Genomic DNA, 19,826 nt, shown 5'->3' on the forward strand with positions numbered 1-19,826 from the left:
CACCACCACAAACCCAAAGAGGACAAAACAATAGTTCCAAGGGCAGAGCCCTCAGAAAGTCTAAACAACTAAGAGAAATTTCTGATGGCAAATATGCACAACATCAAGTCACTGCACCGCCGGAAATGCTCCATGTGTAACCCCACCCAGGAAACAAGAGCTACACGAATCCAAAAAAACGAAACCTCCAATAGGCTTGGCCACCGCTAAACAGGCAATAAGAACAAAAAAACCAGAAAAAGCAAGCCAAATAGGGAGGATCCGACCCACAAAAACAACCCAAACCCGCATATCTAAGGCCCAAACAAGGGAGAAGCCCTGGACAGTAACAAAATTTGGAAAATGGGTCGGAGGCTCGCAACAAAGCCATGAAAAGAAAAGTTAGGGGAGAAGGTGTTGGGCAACACCACTAGACCGTAATACTAAGGGGTTGTCCTTGATGCTTATTATATAAGTATTAATTCAAGGTAGGGGTTAATTGGAAATTAAATTATTCTCTACATATTCCAAACGTCATTTATCCAGTCTTTTCATTCAATAAAATAATTTTAGAATCTAAGATAAATGTAGATTGAAAAAGCTATACAAAATAAAAAATTTAATTTAATTTATAGTGTGAAGCCAAGGAAATTGATGCCCCTGTTATCTCACAAGGGTGAGAAAAAGACGTTTATACTCACTTAACGACTGTTTAACAAATTACCCTATATTCACTAACACATATAAAAACATGGGCTAAATTGAAAACACAGTACCAAATATAGCATTAAAGCCAAAACAATATTAATAGTAATACGTAATAGTTCAGTTGAAGTTGCATTATTGATTTCAATAATCATAAATTTTCAAGTACAATAATTTTTCATCCAGATTACATATGCTGAGCAAACGCAAGCCGGATTCAATAGTTTTTCATCCAGATTCAAGGTGGATTCAACCTACTTGACTGTAAATTGTAGATTGATTTTGTACTGTGCCATAAAAGCAACCATCTTACGAAAGCTCTCGAAGTCGAACTATGGGGGTAAAAGCAGGGAAGAAATGCCTGCTCATTTACGGTAAATACTTCTTGAACCAGACACCAATGTTAAGAAAGCTCTCAAAGTCCGATTGTGGCCTGCAAACACACAAATTCGTATAAGATGAAAATCCGAGCATGAAACTTTATGATCTCGCTTGTAGTGACTAGTGACTACAATGCACAAAGCACATTTGGATCATAAGTTTACCTCTCAATTCCATGAGTATCCTGTGGAAACACAATGACTTTGACAGGAACTCCTTTTTCCTTAAGCGCCCGAGCATACTATGAATAATAAACATCCAAATCACTTTTCTACTCACATAATTCCAATTATGCAAACGTCTATGAATCAAAATCATCACACCCCCTTGGGAGGAAGGAAAACAATTTAAAAGATGAAAACTATAAGAATAATTATCCAAGCACTTGTTTCATTGTTAAACTATTAAGGAGAAAAGGTGTATTTCATTAGGAGAACATGTTAACTTACTTGAAGTCCAGTAGAAACTGGAACACGAAGATCCTGAGCACCCAAAAGAAAAAGGGTGGGTGTTTTGACCTGCAGATAGATCCTTCAAAAAGTTACAAATAGCAAACTTCTTACTATATAAAATCTTTTTAAATTATTGAATTTCTTCGCAAAAAGGAAATTTATAGTATAAGCTTCAAAATCAAGAGTACGTAAATAATATAGTAACAGAGAAAAAGCTTAAACAAGCACCTTTGAGACGTGTGAAATAGGAGATTTGCTGTGCAAGAGAGTCAGATGCTCAGCAGAAGGTGCTTCTGTGTAGTTATTTCTACCCTCACTTCCATAGGCCTCCACATAGCACCAATCTGGGATGTCTGTCGTACCGATCATTAATGCGAGATTACAGGCGGGGTTCCTCACTGCTGCCACAACAAACTTATCTGGTGCCTGCAGCATAAATATGTTCAACTCTCGAGTATAACTAAAAAATGATCGTCTACCAAGTGTGCATAAGTTATAGATGCTTCAAAAATAAAATAAAAAAGTTTTTTCAGTACCCCACAAAAAAAAAAAAAAAAAAAGCTTAAAGCGAGAAGCCTCAAAGCAACTAAAAAATAACAGTCATGCTTTTTACAAAACTACCAGACCTGGCCAATCAAGTGAGTTGTCAGAAAGCCGCCATGAGAACCACCAAGAACTGCAATTTTTGATGCACTGGCAAGCCCCTTGTCAATGACGTGATCGATAGCCACCAGCACATCATCCACGTCCTGTAGTGAATAAACTCAGATATTAGGGTCTACAAATACAAAAGCAGATACATAAAGTAAATACTAGTTACACAAGTATATTAACAACGTAAATTCTTAGCATACATAAGCATATACAGATATATTTATGCCAGAGAGTGTGTATGTCTATCTGTATGATACCAAAGTAGTATAAAATGGCCCAACATGGGGCTCTACATAAATAAACAGGTGCTATAGAATACGCTCCCCTAAGGAACAATGCCATCTCGGATAACAAAAATAACATTGCTGTAAAACAGATTAAAGGTAAATATATATAGGTACGCACCTGGGACCCTATTTTCCCTAGAAGGGACTGAAGTGCTTCTTCACCAAAACCCAGCGAACCTCTGAGATAAACTAACATGTCAGAACAATGCAAGATAGAAGCCGATGAAGTTAAAAGAAATGGTTATTTCTTTTCATATCCGTAGGCCAATTTCATAATATCTGAACAAGATTGGAGCACAATTTTGTTGACCCTGATAAGAAAAGTCAGAATGAAAGGACAAAAAGGAGAATCATAGCTTACCTATAATTTACAAGTAACAAACTGAACCCAATTGAAGAGAGAAATGCTAAGGACTTTGAATAGCTTGACAATGAAACAGAGTGCGGGCCTCCGTGGAGGATTACAATTAATGGGTCAAACGAATCATTTCTTTTAGTTTTGGAAGACACAAATATGGCTTCAATTGGTTTGGCAGCACCTGAAAGGTTTTAAGCATGTACAGGATGTTAAAATCAAATTTTTTTTTTTTTACAAACAAGAAATAATTGGTTTATAATACCTTTTGTTACGCTACCAGATACATCCCTGACAGGAACCTTCAGTATACTGAATTGCAGAGAGGAGAGCAAAGATTTAACCTATGGCAAGTTGAAACATGAGTTGAACGGATGTAAGCTTTGAAGATAATCTTGATATGTGGAAATATAGAAAAGCAGATTAATGGACCTTCTCAGAGCATTCACTTGGGGGGCTTGATACATTTAACCAACTCCATGCGGTACTTGTACTTTCTTTATCAACAAGGTAACCATAATTGATATGAGGTACATCTACTGGACTGCTAGACACTTCAGAAATCAAAGATAAAGTGAAATTTCGTTATTGATCAGTAAATTTTTCCTGAGTAATTATCAGTAAAAAATGGCAATTTCTTTACCAGCAATGATATTGTCCCCATCCAGTGTAAGAACATCCCATGAATTTGAATCAGCAGAGCTGATACGTGATACTTCCCCACTGTACTTCCATATAACTTTCATAGGTCAGTTATAAAAAGTTAAAAAGGTAACGACCCCATGGAGATACGAGTGTCATATGATTAGTCATTATAGTTACCTCAAAACATTCACAGAAAGTATCACTTGACAGCTACCCCAGATAGAAGATATGATCATTGTGCATCCATCAGAAAGCCATGGATTACTAAGGATACTTGACCAGTAAAGCCCAGGGAAGCAACCATCCTCAGCACACATAACAACAGGAATCTTCAAAAAAGAAGTGTATTAAGTGTTGTTATATAAGCAGGGAGAGAGATAAAGAGAGAAAAATTCATAAAAAATTTCCTAAACTTATATTATTATGTTGTGTGATATCACCTTCATGAAATGAAAACCTTTTGTTGAAGACAATTAACCTAGAGTTCAAGGGTTCACTACCCATGCACAAAAGTACCGCACACCAGAATAAAAAAAGGGAAGAAAACAGGTCAAAGGAAATTTTTATATATTGAATTTCATCCTCAGTGTGTATGAATACAACATCGAATTTACAAATCAACTACAAAAGATACCACTGGTATATAGTAGCAACTAGCAAATAGCAAAACAGCATCCAACCAAAACAAGTAAGCGAACCACGATCTTTAATCCTAACAGTTCTGGAATGCAAACCCATATGAGTTTACACCTTTACAAGGAAACGCTTAATGCTTACTTATAAGCACATGTTAACAAATGAACCTTTGTTCATAATTTACATGCACATGGACTCGAACAAAGAATTCCACAGAACTGAGTAGTTTAAATTATCAATCAGGAAATAAAAGTTGATTAGTAAACAGAAAGATAAAAGCCAGAGAGCTCACCACATCAACAATTTTTGCAGATGAGGATAGCACTCCATCCACTGGCCAGTCTATTCTGTGAAGAGAATCTGTTGCAGAATGTGCCCCAGAATCCACAGAACTTCTAGCTGATAAAAACAAAAGGAATTTTCCATCTGGGCTGCCAAAATTACATTGATCATGTTTCAAATACAATCAGAATCAGTAATTGTAATGATGTTTGAAACAATCAACCATCTATTGGATAATGTGAAACAATCAGTACAATTCCGATTCAAATGTTCATCAAACTTCAATTAATATTAAGATATCAATTTCCGTTTTGAAATTAAAAGAGAGGCTATAAACGTCAAAAACTTATATCATAGACTAAATTTGAGTACTGCATGATGTTACAGACCCTGGTCAAGTGCACACGAACACATAACTAAGTGTCTGATGGGGGAAAAAGTTACCAGAACCGTGGATAGAAAGCACTACTTATGCTTTGAGTCAGCTTTACAGCAGGAAGATCTTCAGTTGAACTAGCTCTAGAACAGTGAAAGAAAGTAATAGTTATATCAAATGTAGAAGCACAATGAATTTCCAAAACAATTAACAAGCAGAAGATCCAAAAAAACAATAAGTAACAATAAGTATTGCACAAAGCAACTCACTTGAGTTCAGATCCATTTGCTTCTGATTCAAAATTTGGTGCCTTGACCACATACAATGCACAGGGCCTGTTAAAGCAGTACTTGATACCAAGCTTTCTGATACCTTCTGACCACCCAACAAAAACCAAAGATTGATGCGAGCCTTTAACTGGTGGCGCCCATACAACTTGACCAACACTCAAAGACTTTTCAATTCCTTTGACAGCTTGTGCCTCTCCGCTGTACAGCATAGGATAATTAAAGTTAGCCAGGCATTTAAACGAGAAATCTCCTTACTTCTAATCCTGGTACTAATAGAAACTAAACCAATTGTTAAAGACCTGTTAATATTGATGACAAAAAGTGCAGGCTGCCTTTTTCCAGCATAGGTTTCCCCCCATTCTTCCTTCCAATCCCCTTGACCTTTCCAGTTACCAAAGTCCTTATCCGTGGAACTACTTTTCTTGTAGCCCTGACCTGTAAATGTGGGCTTGGAGGGAGCTGGTTCCTCAGCAACATAAGCAACGAGAGTTTCATCAGCATTCCAAGAAATTCCCTGAAACCTGTATCATTGAAAATTTGAACTCTTTTATGCTGGAGGAAATCTAGATATATGAAAAGATTAATGATCAAAACAGAGGCGTAATTCTACTACTATCACTAAAGGCATAAAGCACAAAACGTCTAGTACACAAGACTAGCATCAAATATCATGTATGACGATAATTGGAAAGACTGCATTCACGATGTTTACCATCCATCAGCATAAACTGAACCATGAACAGATTGGGGAATGTGGAATTCTTTCTCCAATTGACCTTGGCCCCAAATTTCAAATTGGCAGGGAGATTCGTTCTCAGGATTCCGAACCACAAAAAGCTTTGCACCAGACGGGGATGGAACAAATACAGATACTCCTGTCATCTCAACCGGGAACGGGGACCATTGGAAGTTTACAGAATTGTTACTTTCTCTTGAAATATGAGAGGATAGAATGAATTTCTTCCTCTTGTTTGCCAAAAGATTCGGTTGACTAATTGAAAACATTGCCTGAGACCCAATTCCTGAAACAAAGTTTAATGTGCATGTCCTCATTAGGAAAAATTATTTGGCTTTCAATTAGAGAGGAAGTACATGTGTTTATATATTTCCTTACATATGTAATGTACGTATATATGAATCTGTTGCATGTATGTAAGGATAAGGACGTGCATGTTAGAAGAATGAGAAATTGTACCGCTATCAGATTTAAAAATCCATGCCTTGTCAATGCTGGAAATACTAGTGAAGTCTTGAAGTAACCTAGACTGTGATGCATATTCTTCCTCAGTTGTTGCATCTACCCCAAGAGGCATCTCCTTCACTGGACCATCTTTAGAACTGCCCATGGCTAAAAGCGTTGACAATCTTTTACTACAGAGTAAATTGCATGGAAGATATTGTCAATTTGTGATGTCAAAGGACAAATGAAATTATGCAGTAGCTCATTACTCAAATGGTCAGTAGCATTGGTCATAAAAAAACAGCAAATCTCCTAGAAAGAAAAAGAAAAAATAAACTATATTTTCTTGTTTTTTCCTTTTAAATGAATGAGCTTTAGCATGTCATTCCTTCATCAATCGAATACAGCAGACGTATGATATATTCCAAACAATAGAAACAAGCAATCCGCAACCTCAAATTCTACTTAACATGAAAAATGATGCTACTTTTGATTATTTTGATCAACATCGATAACAGCTACCTGAAATTTCTTCAAGTCAATCTGCCACCTCAAATTCTACATAACTTGGAATTGGCATATAGTATACTCACACATTTGATACTACCACATAGCACCTGTAAGAGTTTCGGCTACAGAAAGTCTTGAGGCCTCTTTCCGGTCAAGGAAATTGCTCAATTCAATTTACACTTGCAAAACCAAATTAATACCCATCGCCATGATCCAATCTAGTAAAAAGGTAGCCGCGAATTCGAGCACTGTGGACTAAAGTTGGAATCTTTTTAAGTTGTTCTATATGGCCATTCCATCAATCCAGATTAACATTAACAATCGCACACTAGTTCAAGAATTCAAACGAACATGTTATTCAATTCCATTCAAAGATTTCCACTCTACGCAACCAAAAATAAATGAATCAAAGCACCGAGCAAAGTGAGATGAAGAAAGAAAGGAAGAACTAACAGATACCCACCAAACAGTTTAGCACAAAAACTTGGATTCGACGACTAAAAGTCAACAGTGTACTGTGTAAGTAAGGAGAGTACACAGGTATAGATAGGGGAGAGAGAGAGAGAGAGAGAGAGAGAGCGCGAACTTACGTAGAGAGAAAATAGCGAAAGGGTCTGCGACTGCTCGTCCTCGGAGTGAGAAGGTGCGAAGATGAGAATAAATAGAAAGAGGAGGAGGGAATCTTATACCAGGACTTCTTCCGTTCATTTCTGCCTTCTAACAAAAGTGATGCTCCACCTAAGGCCTACAATAAATAGAGTTTTTTATTATTTTATTATCAATAAATATATTACTATTCATTGAGAAGAAAATGAATAAAAAGAAAAGGCATTTTTTTATTAACATCCCAAACAATGTTGAATACACCCCACATTTATAATAACTCATAAGCCCTAATATGCACCGACAATTTTGACCTAATTAAATATACAAATGGAACACCACCGAAAAAAGGAAGACATGGCCAGCCACCACCGGTTAACACTACTCTATCTGGATGGGAATGAACAAAGCTTCCCATTTGGGGATTAAGGACATTTGACCATCTCGTATTGCGCTGAACCCCATAGGTGTTTGCCATAGCAATAGAAGCAAGGGCAAGTAGGATGGTGAAACAATCCATTATGTGAGTAAAGCCCATATGGATCAGGATTGTTTTCAACATAATGTTCAGAAAAGTATGGAAGCGACGGTTGCTCGTATTGCTAGGAAAGGGATGAGGAGCTCCACTGTGCATGCGGGACCCAAAAGGATCGCCATATCTAAGATAATTGTTTGAAATAGCACATAACATTGTGGATTGTCTGTATAAAATGTGGAGTTTATGTTGAGAGTGTAGTGTGTGAGAATATTATTGGAAGTAATGTGGGGAGTATTAAGATAAATTTTAATTGAAAAAACAAATATGAGGTGTATTAAGTATGTGGAGTGTATTCAACAATATATGGGGTGTATTCAACAAAATAAGAGAAGAATATAATAGATCATACTTTCATATAATATCTTAATTGAATCATATGAAACGATCAATAAATTCAGTTTCATTTGAGAGTTTGTGAGGACCAACTCTACCTCAATCATAGAATTTTATTAAGAGATGATTTAGATTGGGCTGCTTAAATTTTATATTGTTTTGATTAATATATTTCTGCAAATTAAAATTCTACATATTGAATTCTGAATTTATCCTCCTCTATGGGAGTTTTTCTCTTTCTTTTTTCCTGGCATGGCCTTTTATTCAGGGATATTTATTTTAAGGATGACTTTGGATGCGATCCTTATTTATCAACGTTATTTGATTGAAACCTTGTTGGTTTTCGATTTTTGATTGAAATCCCTAAAATTAATGCAATAATGCATTTTCATGTAGGTTATTATAATATTTAAATTAAAATTTGATATTTGTGGTTATTTATATTAATGAGATTTTAAATAAAATTCATAATTTGTTGAAAATATTGAAAGAAATTATACTTAAATAAAACCCATTATTCGTCATTACTTATATTAATGACAATTTACATACAAAAAATTGGTAATTTTTATATGATGCATTTTACATACAAAAAGTTGGTATATTTTATACAACAAAAAGGTGATACGTTTTATATAATCGATATATTTCATATAAAAAAAAATAAACAATGGGTACATTTTACACAAAAGAGATGGTACTTACGAAAAAAAATTGGTACATTCTACATATAACAAAGTGATACATTTTTAAAGACAAATGGGTGCATTATTAATAAATCATGGGTACAAATAAAAAGGTCAAAAAAATATGAGTCCCTGTGTGTCAACCTCTGTGCTTCGTGGCAAGGTAGACTAGCAAACATGCCCAACCTATACTCAAATTCGAGAAAACACTCCCAACAAGATTGCTTGCTCCAAAATCGAAGAGGCACAGCCCTCCGAATCTCGAGAGCCAGACTCCCAACATAATTACTTTCTCAAAAATCGAAGAAACACCGCTATCCGAATCTCGAGAGCCAGACCCCTAGCAGGATTGCTTTCTCAAAAATCGAAAAGGCATCGTTCTTCGAATCTCGAGAGCTAGATCCCCGACAGGATTACTTGTTCGAAAATCGAAGAGGCACCATTTTCCCAACTTCAAGAGCCGAATCTCCTTGGATAAAGCTTGTCTGTAATCTTCACACGCAACATCAGCTTTCCAGATACCACAGACCACTTTTTCAAAGTGCTCTGACATAGTTAAAACATGTGAAGCTGGCAGCTCCCACTACCGTGCTATGATCAAGCAGGGTAAAAGAATAGCATTACTACTTGTTGTTAGGGAGACTTCTACATATGTCGATCTTCATCCCCAACGGACAGGCAGACCTGCAAAAATGCTCAACCCTTCCTCATATCTGAGAGGGCACTTCCAACGAAGCCTTTCGAAATATTCAGCTTTCTTTCCCCCCCGATAATACCTCTGCAAACAAGTTATACTAGAGCAAGAATATCTCATATCATCAGGGTTAAAAGCAAGAGTATCCCATATCATGTTTTTTCCCTGTCTTTTCCTTTGGCCTTGTTCTTACCTGCAAGACAAAGAGAAAGAGAGCAATCAGTCAGCACTTGGAATCAAGCTTCCAGCCAGGAACTGACTGCCTGGAACCCCTTACCTGATTACTTACCTGGCATTGCTCTCGAGTACTCATCTTCAACATCTTATGCTTCCAGGGAAGATACCGCATTTGCCTGAGGAATCAGATAGGGCAAGTGAGAAGGATACAAGGAAGCATGTGAAGACAAGCGTACCAACATACGTGCCAATGCATCCACTACTCTGTCAAAAGCAAAAGTATCCCATATCAGCAGGGTCGAACGTACTCTAGATTTGATGGACTTGTTTTGACCCTCAAATTCTTCAGTCGGCCTTATACTCTGGAGGAAACCAGAAAACCCTCCAGCCCAGTTCAAGAATAAGCCTGTGGAAAATTATTTCTTCAAAAGCAAAAGTATCCCATATCATATCTTCTCATTTTTCTTCTCTTTATCCTTCATGCTGCTTGCAAGATAGGGAGAATGTGAACAATCAGCCGGAGCTCTGATTGCTTACCTTGTCTGTCACCTCTTTCAGCAGATCCTCTAGCTCGGCGACTTGGGGGACTCTTACTACATGGTTTGTATCGCGCTTGACCAAGCCTGAAACTACAAGTAAGCTTCAAGTGAAATTGATACATTACCTTGTGCATCTCCACCAGTTAAAGATACCACCCCTGGATGAAGGAAGAGTACTTCCAGAGAAGATGCCACATCTACCTATGAGACAGATAAGGCAAGTCAAGACGATACCACACTCCGGTACTTAGAAGTTTCGTGATTACGAGATCATTCTCCCACAATATTTCCTAATGTCATTTGTACTAAATCATTCACTTGTACTCACTAAAGAAGAGCTTGAACCTATGTACTTGTGTAAACCCTTCACAATTAATGAGAACTCCTCTATTCCGTGGACGTAGCCAATTTGGGTGAACCACGTACATCTTGTGTTTGCTTTCCTATCTCTATCCATTTATATACTTATCCACACTAATGACCGGAGCAATCTAGCGAAGATCACAAAAAGCGACCGTTTTCGCTACCTAGGATCTATCTTGCAAGAGAACGGAGAATTAGATGGAGATCTCAACCATAGAATACAAGCTGAATGGATGAAGTGTAAGAGTGCATCCGGCGTGTTGTGTGACCGTCGTAGGCCACTGAAGCTCAAGGGAAAATTTTATAGGACGGCAGTAAGGCCAGCGATGTTGTATGGCACAGAATGTTGGGCGGTGAAGCATCAACACGTACACAAAATGGGTGTAACGGAGATGAAGATGCTTCGTGGGATGTGTGGGCACACGAGAAAGGATAAGATTGGGAATGAGGATATCCGAGGTAAAGTAGGAGGAGCCGAAATTGAAGGAAAGATGAGAGAAAATCGATTCTGGTGGTTTGGACATGTGCAAAGAAGGCCTACTGACGCTCCGGTTCGAAGATGTGACTACGGGACAGAGGTTCAGCGCCGAAGGGGTAAAGGAAGACCTAGGAAAACTTTGGAAGAGACCCTAAGAAAAGACTTAGAGTACTTGGATCTAACAGAGGACATGACACAAAATCGAGCGCAATGGCGTTATAGGATTCATAGGCCGATCCCACTTAGTGGGAAAAGGCTTTGTTGTTGTTGTTGTTGTTATATATTCAAACAAAATACGTAAGTTAATACAATTTCCAAACTTCAAAGCACAAGGTAGAAAATTAGAACCTTGTGGTCCATTTTGAAAATCACTTCAAACTTGAAAAGTGTAAATTGTAATTGACCTTAGATTTTATATTGGTATTTGGGCAAATGAATGAGAGATTATTGTTCAAGTATGAATTCCATATCGAAAAAAAAAGAAGCATTGCCTAAAAGTTTAAATACATTTTGGAACACTTCATCTTGTTGTTAATTGGTTAATATGATTATTGAAAATACTTTTGGGTTTCTTAAATATTTGTTATTAGGCTTAAATATCAAAAAGGTTTGTGTGTTTTACTCTATCGGCCAATTTTAGTCCCTATATTTTTCGTTTGACCAAACTAGTCCCTGTGTTTACATTTGTTAGCTAATTCAAGACAATCCGTTAAAAGACCGTTAAAATTGACATGTGCCAGGCACGTGGGAGGATAAAAACGTCATTTTATTGTACACCCACTAAATATATACGATGCATATATTTAGAAATTGACACTTTGTTCACTTGAATACTATGCGATTTAGGGTTTCAACATCCATTAGGTCAGAAATTTAGAGATTATGGGGTTGCCGACTGAGATTTTGGTGACTACTCCAGAGAAGATGACAAGCAGACGAACTGAACCAAACAACCAAGGTGACGATCTTCTTCGATTTTCAATGTTGTTGGGGGCTAAGGTTTGATTTGTTGGATATATTGTGCGCTTTTTTCCTGATAAAGGTAGCATTGTGTAATCGGCTCATGTCTTTCTTTAAAAATAAAACGTATTTCATTTTACGTGTGCAGATTTTCCTCAAGTTATCGAGGACTTAACTCAACCACCATTGTCACAAGCTCAATAAATTATGAAGAATCATTCAATGAATTCTCTACATAATTGTCTAGTCAGGTTGATGAAAATAGGTATTGCCTAAATGGTCTTAGCAGCGAATTCTTATTTCAAGAAGATAGTAGTGCTTTGTATCATGGTAAGCCTCAATATTATTATGATGTACCCATACAAACTGAAGAGTGTGAATATGATGGTGAGCAAAAATCTGATACGGACAATTACCTTTATGAGGAAAGTGATAATGATGATGACATTGGTGATTCTGATACAGACAATTTCTTATATGATGAGGATAATGATGCAATGCTTGAAGATGACAATTTCAGTGACAATGTAGATACATAGAGTTTCATTGGATGCAGTAGGAAACAAAAAACAAAATAATAAAAAAACGATTGGGAAGATATACAAGTTGAGGATTTGAACATGCATGAGAAGCAATATAACTCAGATGAGTTACATTCGCCACTAAATCTGATGAAGAAGGACATGATCGTAGATGCAAAGAGTTTAATGTTGACTGATATGGAAAACCCACAATTTGATATTGGGATGAAATTTCTAAGTTAAAAGGTGTTAAAGCAGGCTGGACATAAATATGAAGTCGTAAGGTCATATGAGTGTAAGGTTAGGAAGAATGATAGGATTAGGTTGTCTGCTAAATGCAAGCAAGGTTGCAGCTGGAAGTTGTTTGCTTCTGTGATGCAGGGTGAAAGTACTTTTCAAAACAAGAGCTACACTCCTGGTCATTCATGTTCAAAAGGTTTCTCTAGTAAAAACATAACTTTAACTTTTCTTTCTGAAAGATACATGGGTAGGATTAAAGATGATCCTAAGATTAAGAAGGCAAACGCTTCAGTTAGAGATATTCAGAGACTTGGGATATGAAGTCTCAACAAATCAAAGTTACAAAGCTAAGAGGAAGGCTCTAACTTTGATTGAGGGGGCTTATGCTCAACAATATGAAAGCTATGGGAGTATTGTGAAGAGGTTAGAAAGACAAATATAGGCAGCACTATGATGATGAAGATGGATCCTCCTTATTTCCAAAGACATAATGTGTGCTTGGATGCATGCAAATAGGGGTTTGTATCTGGTTGCAGACCTTTGATAGGTGTTGATGGTTGCTACCATAAGGGAACATTCCAAGGTAAAGAATTAATTTGTAGTTTTATTTGACATCAACTCATGCAGAAGTGGTATTAATTTAATATAACGTCCATATATGATATGTCTATGCGTGCATATTAATTCAATACCTTGGCAAGGCAATTACTTGTGGTAGTGGGAATTGATGCAAATGAAAATATGTATAGGTTCAGTTCGATGATCAAGTGTGATATGTTGCTGAACAGCTTGTGTGAATGGTGGTCAAATTGCTGCAGTAAAAGCAGCGGAGAAATGCCTGCTCATTTACGATAAATATTTCTTAAACCAGACACCAATGTTAAGAAAGCTCTCAAAGTCGGATTGTGGCCTGCAACCACGATTTTTGAAATCTCAGATTGCATTCCAAGCATGAAATTTTATGACTTTGGTTGTACCAAGTGACTAGTGACTACAATGCACAGCACATCTGGATCACTCCTTACCTGTCAATTGCATGATTATCGTGAGGAAACATAATGACTTTGACAGGAACTCCTTTTTCCTTCAGAGCGCGAGAGTACTGTGTAAAGAACAATAAATATATCCAAATCATTTTCTACTAACGCCATTGCAATTATGCAACCATTAAAGTAGAATTGAAGTGCTCAATGTGTAGTTCATGAGGACACGAACGTGTTATCTTACTTGCAATCCAATAGAAATCGGAAGACGAATATCCTGAGCACCCAAAAGAAAGAGGGTGGGTGTTTTGACCTGCAGAGAACATACGAGCTTGACGATAGTCCATAATAGGCTCACTAAAATAACAGAAAACAAGCCTAAACAAAAGTTACAAAACACAAACCTTTGAGACATGTGAAATAGGAGACATTCTGTGAAAGAGAGTCAGATGCTCAGCTGACGGCGCTTCTGTGAAGCTGTTTTTACCCTCACTCCCGTAGGCCTCAACATAGCACCAATCGGGAATGTCTGTTGTACCCACCATTAGCGCGAGGTTGCAAGCAGGATTCCTTGTTGCTGCCACAACAAACTTCTCTGGTTCCTGCAGCATTTCAATTACAAGAGTATCGGATTCATAAGTACACCTAAAATCGTGTATGTTCATGTACGCATAAATGGGAAAATTATCGTCCTTTTTGCAAACTTAACACACCTGGCCAATCAAGTGGGTTGTGAGAAAGCCACCGTGAGAACCACCAAGAACTGCAACTTTTGATGGACTGGCAAGCCCCACGTCAATGACATGGTCTACAGCCGCCAGTACATCCTTCAAGTCCTGTAGAGAAGATACTAATGGATCAGGGTCTCCGAATACAAATCCACACATTTAAAGTAAATACCATCTAAAGTAAATGCTTAACAAACATTGTGCATATACAGACACATAATATGTATATAATATTACCTGGTACCCAATTTTTCCGGGAAGAGACTGAAGTGCTTCTTCACCAAACCCCAGTGAACCTCTGAGATAAACTCGCATGTCAGATCAATGGAAGCCAAAAGCTGATTATATGAAGCTAATATTGAAAAGAGGCAATTTTTGAAGCAGGGGATGATAAAATGTACTTTAGCCGAAAAAATCAGAATGAAAGGAAAACGGAGAAACACAACTTTCCTGTAATTTACAATTAACAAGCTGAAACCAATCGAAGAGAGAAATGCTAAGGACTTTGAAAAGCTTGACAATGAAACAATATGTGGGCCTCCATGAAGGAATACAATTAACGGGTTAAGTGCATCATTTCTTTTAGTTTTGGAAGACACAAATATAGCTTCAATAGGATTGGTGGCACCTGAAAGGTTTTAATCATATACAGGATGTCAAAATCAATGATTTTCCAAGACATAAGAAAGAAAACTGACTTGTGATACCTTTTGTTGGGCTATCAGAAACATCCCTGATCGGAATCTTCATTATACTGAACCGAAGAGATGAGAGCAAAGATTTAACCTGTAGCAAGGCGAAACTTGAGTAAAACAAAAGTAAGTTTTTAAGATAATCACAGTAATAACACAGTACTACAGACCTTCTCAGGACATTCATCTGTGGGGCTTGCTACGTTTAACCAACTCCATGCAGCATTTTTACTTTCTTTATCAACAAGATAACCGTACTTGATATGGGGTACATCTACTGGACTGCTAGACACTTCCGAAATCAAACAAGAAGTGAATTTTATTATTGTAATTCAGTAAATTTGTCCAACAAGTTATCAGTAAAAAAAAGGGAGTTTATATTACCGGCAATGATATTGTCTCCGTCCAGTGTAAGAACGCTCCATGAAAAACTAGAATTAGTAGGACTGATTCGTAATACTTCCCCGCTGTAATTTCATATAATTGTATCATGATTTAATTATAATAACAAGGTAACAAGAGCACGTCATATGATGAAACCCTATAGTTACCTCAACACATTCACAGAAAGTATCACTTGACAGCTACACCAGATGGAAGATATGATCATCGTGCGTCCATCAGAAAGCCATGGATTACTAAGGATACTTGAACAGTATAACCCAGGAAAGCAACTATCCTCAGCAGACATTACAACAGAAATCTTCAAAAAAGAAGCATACAGGGAGTTAAAGAGAGAATAAAACTCATACAAAAAGGCCTAGATCCTTGATTATTATGTTGTGTGATATCAAATTCATGATACTGAAACTTTTTGTTGAAAATAATTAAGCTCAGCTATAATCTATAACTTCGGTGGATATCTTTCACCAACGGAAGCCTCAGGGGGAGGCTATAGACTCAATATGCATGAAACCAATCAAGTTCCAAGTTTAGAGCATAAGATTCCTCCGATATATGAAGCAAGTAACGTAGAAACACACATATTCTTGTCCAACCAAAAGCAGAAAAGATCAGAGCAAGACATAAACAGTGATTTACATTTCTAACAATTCTACAATGTGAGTTTGTATAGGTTTGTTGCACATTACAAGGAAGACACTCGTCACTTATAGCCCATGCTAACAAGTGAACCTTTGCTCATAATCTACTTGCACCAGGAATTAATCCAGGAAGTACACTTAAATGAGTAGTTTCTAGTTTTCAATCAAGGGAAAAAAGTAAGTTGATTATACTCGAATAAAAGAGATAAAGATTGAAGAGTTCACCACATCAGTAATTTTTGCAGCTGAGGATAGTACTCCATCCATTGGCCAATCTATTTTGTGAAGAGAGTTCGTTGCAGAATGTGCTCCAGACTCCACAGAACATTTTGCAGATAAAAACAGAAGGAATTTACCATCTGGGCTGCAAAATATTACACCGGTCATGACTTAGACAGAATCGGACATCTAGTAGATAACATTTGTAACAATCAGAACTATCCCCATTCTGATGTCCATCAAACTTGTGTTTATCAAGGTATCAATTTCAGTTTTTGAATCGAAAGATAGGTGGAAGGTGCCAAAATAAATTGTTTCAGTTCTGTCGAGTCTAGCACTCCAAGAGAAATTATATCAGTGACACGAAGAAAATGTATTCCACATGAGATATATTGTACACTGAATCTAAGCAACTAATGATTACAGACCCCTGTAAAGTGTAGACACACAGAAAACGAAGTATCTGACAGGGGAAAAAAAGTACCTGAACAGTGGATTGAAAGCAGTACTTATGCTTTGAGTTAAGTTTACCAAAGGAGGATCTTCAGTTGAACAATCTCTGGAAAAGTGAAGGGATTGATAGTTATATGATATGACTACGCACAATGAATCTCCAAAATACAAGAGACGGATGCATTGCACAAAAAGCAACTCACTTGAGTTCATGTCCATCAGCTTCTGATTCAAAGTTTGGTGCCTTAACCGCATACAAAGCACACGGCCTGTTATAGCAGTACTTCATACCACGCTTTCTGGTACCCTCTGACCACCCAACAAAAACCAAATACTGATTCGAGCCTCTAACTTGCGGCACCCACACAACTTGGCCAACACTCAATGACTTGTCAATTCCTTTAACAGCTTCCGCCTCTCCACTGTACAGCATAGGGGAATTTAAATAAGTTGGCTATTTAAGAAGAAATCCTCTTACTTATAATCTCGGTACTGATAAAAAGGAAACCACTTGTAACAAGACCTGTTAATGTTGAAGACAAAAAGTTCAGGCTGCTGTGCTCCAGCATACGTTTCCCCCCATTCCTCCTTCCAATCCCCTTGACCTTTCCAGTTACCCAAGTCCGTATCCATTGAACTACATTTATTGTATCCCTGGCTTGTGAATGTCGGCTTGGAGGGAGACGGTTCCTCAGCAACATAAGTGATGCGAGTTTCATCATGGTTCCAAGAAATTCCTTGAAACCTGTAACATCAAAAATTTGCCCTCTTTGAAATGAGGGAAAAATGTAGGCAAGAAAAAGGGCGAATAATGCACAGACAGAGGCACATTGTATATTGTACACATGATTAATATACCATCCATCAGTATATACAGGGCCATGAACAGATGGGGGAATGTGGAATTCTTTTTCCACTTGAGCTTGACTCCAAATTTCAAACCGACAGGGAGATTCTTTTTCAGGATTCCGAGCTACAAGAAGCTTTTCACCAGATGGAGATGGAGCAATCACAGAGACTCCCGTCATCTCGACAGGAAACGGAGTCCATTGGAAGCTTACAGATTTGTTACTTCCTCTTGAAACATGAGAGGATAGAATGAATTTCTTCATCTTATTTGCCAACAGATTTGGTTGGCTAATCGAAAACATTGCCTGGGATCCAAATCCTGCAATAAAAGTTTAGTGAAAACATCTTCATTACAAATTTTCGTGTATACATATAAAATGTTGATATTGTCAAAAGAAGAATATGTAATGTTGATATGTATATGTATCTGTCTGTATGTATACATTGCTTTGAGAAAAAAAGAGAATTCGTACCGCTGTCAGATTTAAAAACCCATGCCTTGTCAACGCTGGACATACTAGTGAATTCTTGAAGTAACCTGGACTGGGAAGCATATTCTTCCTCAGTTGCTGCATCTATTCCAAGAGGCATCTCCTTCAGTGGACCATCTTTCGAACCGTCCATGGCTAAAAATGTTGACAATCTTCCACCACAAAGTAGATTGTAGGGAAGATCAATAACAAGAAAGCAACTGAAGTAGTAACATGAAAGTTTCAATATTTGCTCAGCTATATCCAATATGGCCACTCCATTTACCATTCGCAATCGTAAAAGAGTTCAACTTCAAGATATCCAAAACGCATGTAATTCAATGGTTTAAACTTTACCAACAAAAGAAAGAAAAGAAAGAGAACAGAACAACTGAAGTAGCGATATGAATCAAAGCACCAAGCAAAAAGAGATAAAAACTTGGATGGAACGACTAAAAGTCAACAGAATGTCAGTGAGAAGAGCACACAGTAAATATGAGAGAGAGAGAGAGAGAGAGAGAGAGAGAGAGAGAGAGAGAGAGAGCGCGCTTAAGTAGAGAGAGAAGAGCTGAGTTTGTAAAGGATTGAGGTTTGGCTTGCAAATGTTGCTTCTCTTTATGAATTCAAAAACCCTTTTGACTTCATCACCTTAGCTTGTGTTTGCTTCCCTAGATTTGGTTGCATGTGTTATAAAATGCATATACGATACGGTTAATATGTATTTATATTTCTTATTAAATAAATTTATGTATTATAATTTGAGTGAAATAATTGTGTGATACTGATGTGGATACGCCTAAAAGTTAAGTAAGAGAGTTTTCAGGAGAAGAGCTTATAAAAATAAAAAAACATGAACACCAAAAGTGACAATGTCATATCTGCAACTTGTACGCATAATACACATACAAGAGGGACCCATGCATTTAGATAGGCCCCTTTTTTTTTTACAGAAACAATAGAATTTCATTACTATCAACAACCACTTACAAGGATGTCAGATGGGTACATATGCTCCAATGATCAATTTCTTGATCTGGAGGTGTTTGTACCATACTTGACCAATCCCGAAACTACTGAGCACCGGTCAACGTTACACCGTCAAGGACCCAGAAGAGCTTCCCTTCAACCAGGAGGCCAATCACAATGCGACACGTGTTGACATCAGAAGCCAATCACAGCTCGACACGTGTCAACATCAGAAGCCAATCACAACACGACTCGTGTCAATGTTAGAACAAAACTAGAAACTCTCTTCTATAAATAGGGATCATTCTCCCACAATAATCTCTAATGTCATTTTGTACTAAACTATTCACTAGAACTCACAAAATGAGAGCTTGAACCTATGTATTTGTGTAAACCCTTCACAATTAATGAGAACTCCTCTACTCCGTGGACGTAGCCGATCTGGGTGAACCACGTACATCTTGTGTTTGCTTCCCTGTCCCTATTCATTTACGTACTTATCTTCACTAGTGATCGAAGCAACCAAGCGAATGTCACAAACCTGACACTTTCTGTTGTA

General features: G+C 37.4%; 2 protein-coding genes across 2 annotated transcripts; both read right to left on the reverse strand.

The window, feature by feature from the left end:
* Nucleotides 1-803: 803 nt before the first annotated feature.
* On the reverse strand, nucleotides 804-7,519 carry LOC103403967 (acylamino-acid-releasing enzyme-like). Its single transcript, XM_070815904.1, has 18 exons — nucleotides 7,323-7,519; nucleotides 6,238-6,413; nucleotides 5,755-6,064; nucleotides 5,342-5,563; nucleotides 5,022-5,240; nucleotides 4,821-4,895; nucleotides 4,387-4,525; nucleotides 3,636-3,787; nucleotides 3,457-3,536; nucleotides 3,246-3,367; nucleotides 3,079-3,157; nucleotides 2,820-2,997; nucleotides 2,577-2,637; nucleotides 2,144-2,266; nucleotides 1,746-1,943; nucleotides 1,515-1,583; nucleotides 1,230-1,306; nucleotides 804-1,117 (listed from the first exon to the last, which is right to left on the reverse strand). The coding sequence occupies exons 2-18, from the start codon at nucleotides 6,386-6,388 to the stop codon at nucleotides 1,054-1,056; spliced, it is 2,319 nt and encodes a 772-aa protein (XP_070672005.1). The 5' UTR covers nucleotides 6,389-6,413; nucleotides 7,323-7,519; the 3' UTR covers nucleotides 804-1,053.
* A 5,967-nt stretch (nucleotides 7,520-13,486) lies between these two features.
* Nucleotides 13,487-18,704, reverse strand: LOC103442764 (acylamino-acid-releasing enzyme-like). The gene is made up of 17 exons (XM_070815905.1): nucleotides 18,305-18,704; nucleotides 17,841-18,150; nucleotides 17,506-17,727; nucleotides 17,186-17,404; nucleotides 17,014-17,088; nucleotides 16,536-16,674; nucleotides 15,819-15,970; nucleotides 15,652-15,734; nucleotides 15,438-15,559; nucleotides 15,283-15,361; nucleotides 15,026-15,203; nucleotides 14,813-14,873; nucleotides 14,561-14,683; nucleotides 14,252-14,449; nucleotides 14,092-14,160; nucleotides 13,890-13,966; nucleotides 13,487-13,774 (listed from the first exon to the last, which is right to left on the reverse strand). Exons 1-17 carry the CDS (start codon nucleotides 18,588-18,590, stop codon nucleotides 13,711-13,713), a joined length of 2,457 nt encoding a protein of 818 aa, XP_070672006.1. The 5' UTR covers nucleotides 18,591-18,704; the 3' UTR covers nucleotides 13,487-13,710.
* Between the last annotated feature and the right edge of the window lie 1,122 nt (nucleotides 18,705-19,826).

The sequence above is a fragment of the Malus domestica genome, chromosome 16, assembly GCF_042453785.1.
Source record: "Malus domestica chromosome 16, GDT2T_hap1".
Classification (NCBI taxonomy): domain Eukaryota; kingdom Viridiplantae; phylum Streptophyta; class Magnoliopsida; order Rosales; family Rosaceae; genus Malus; species Malus domestica.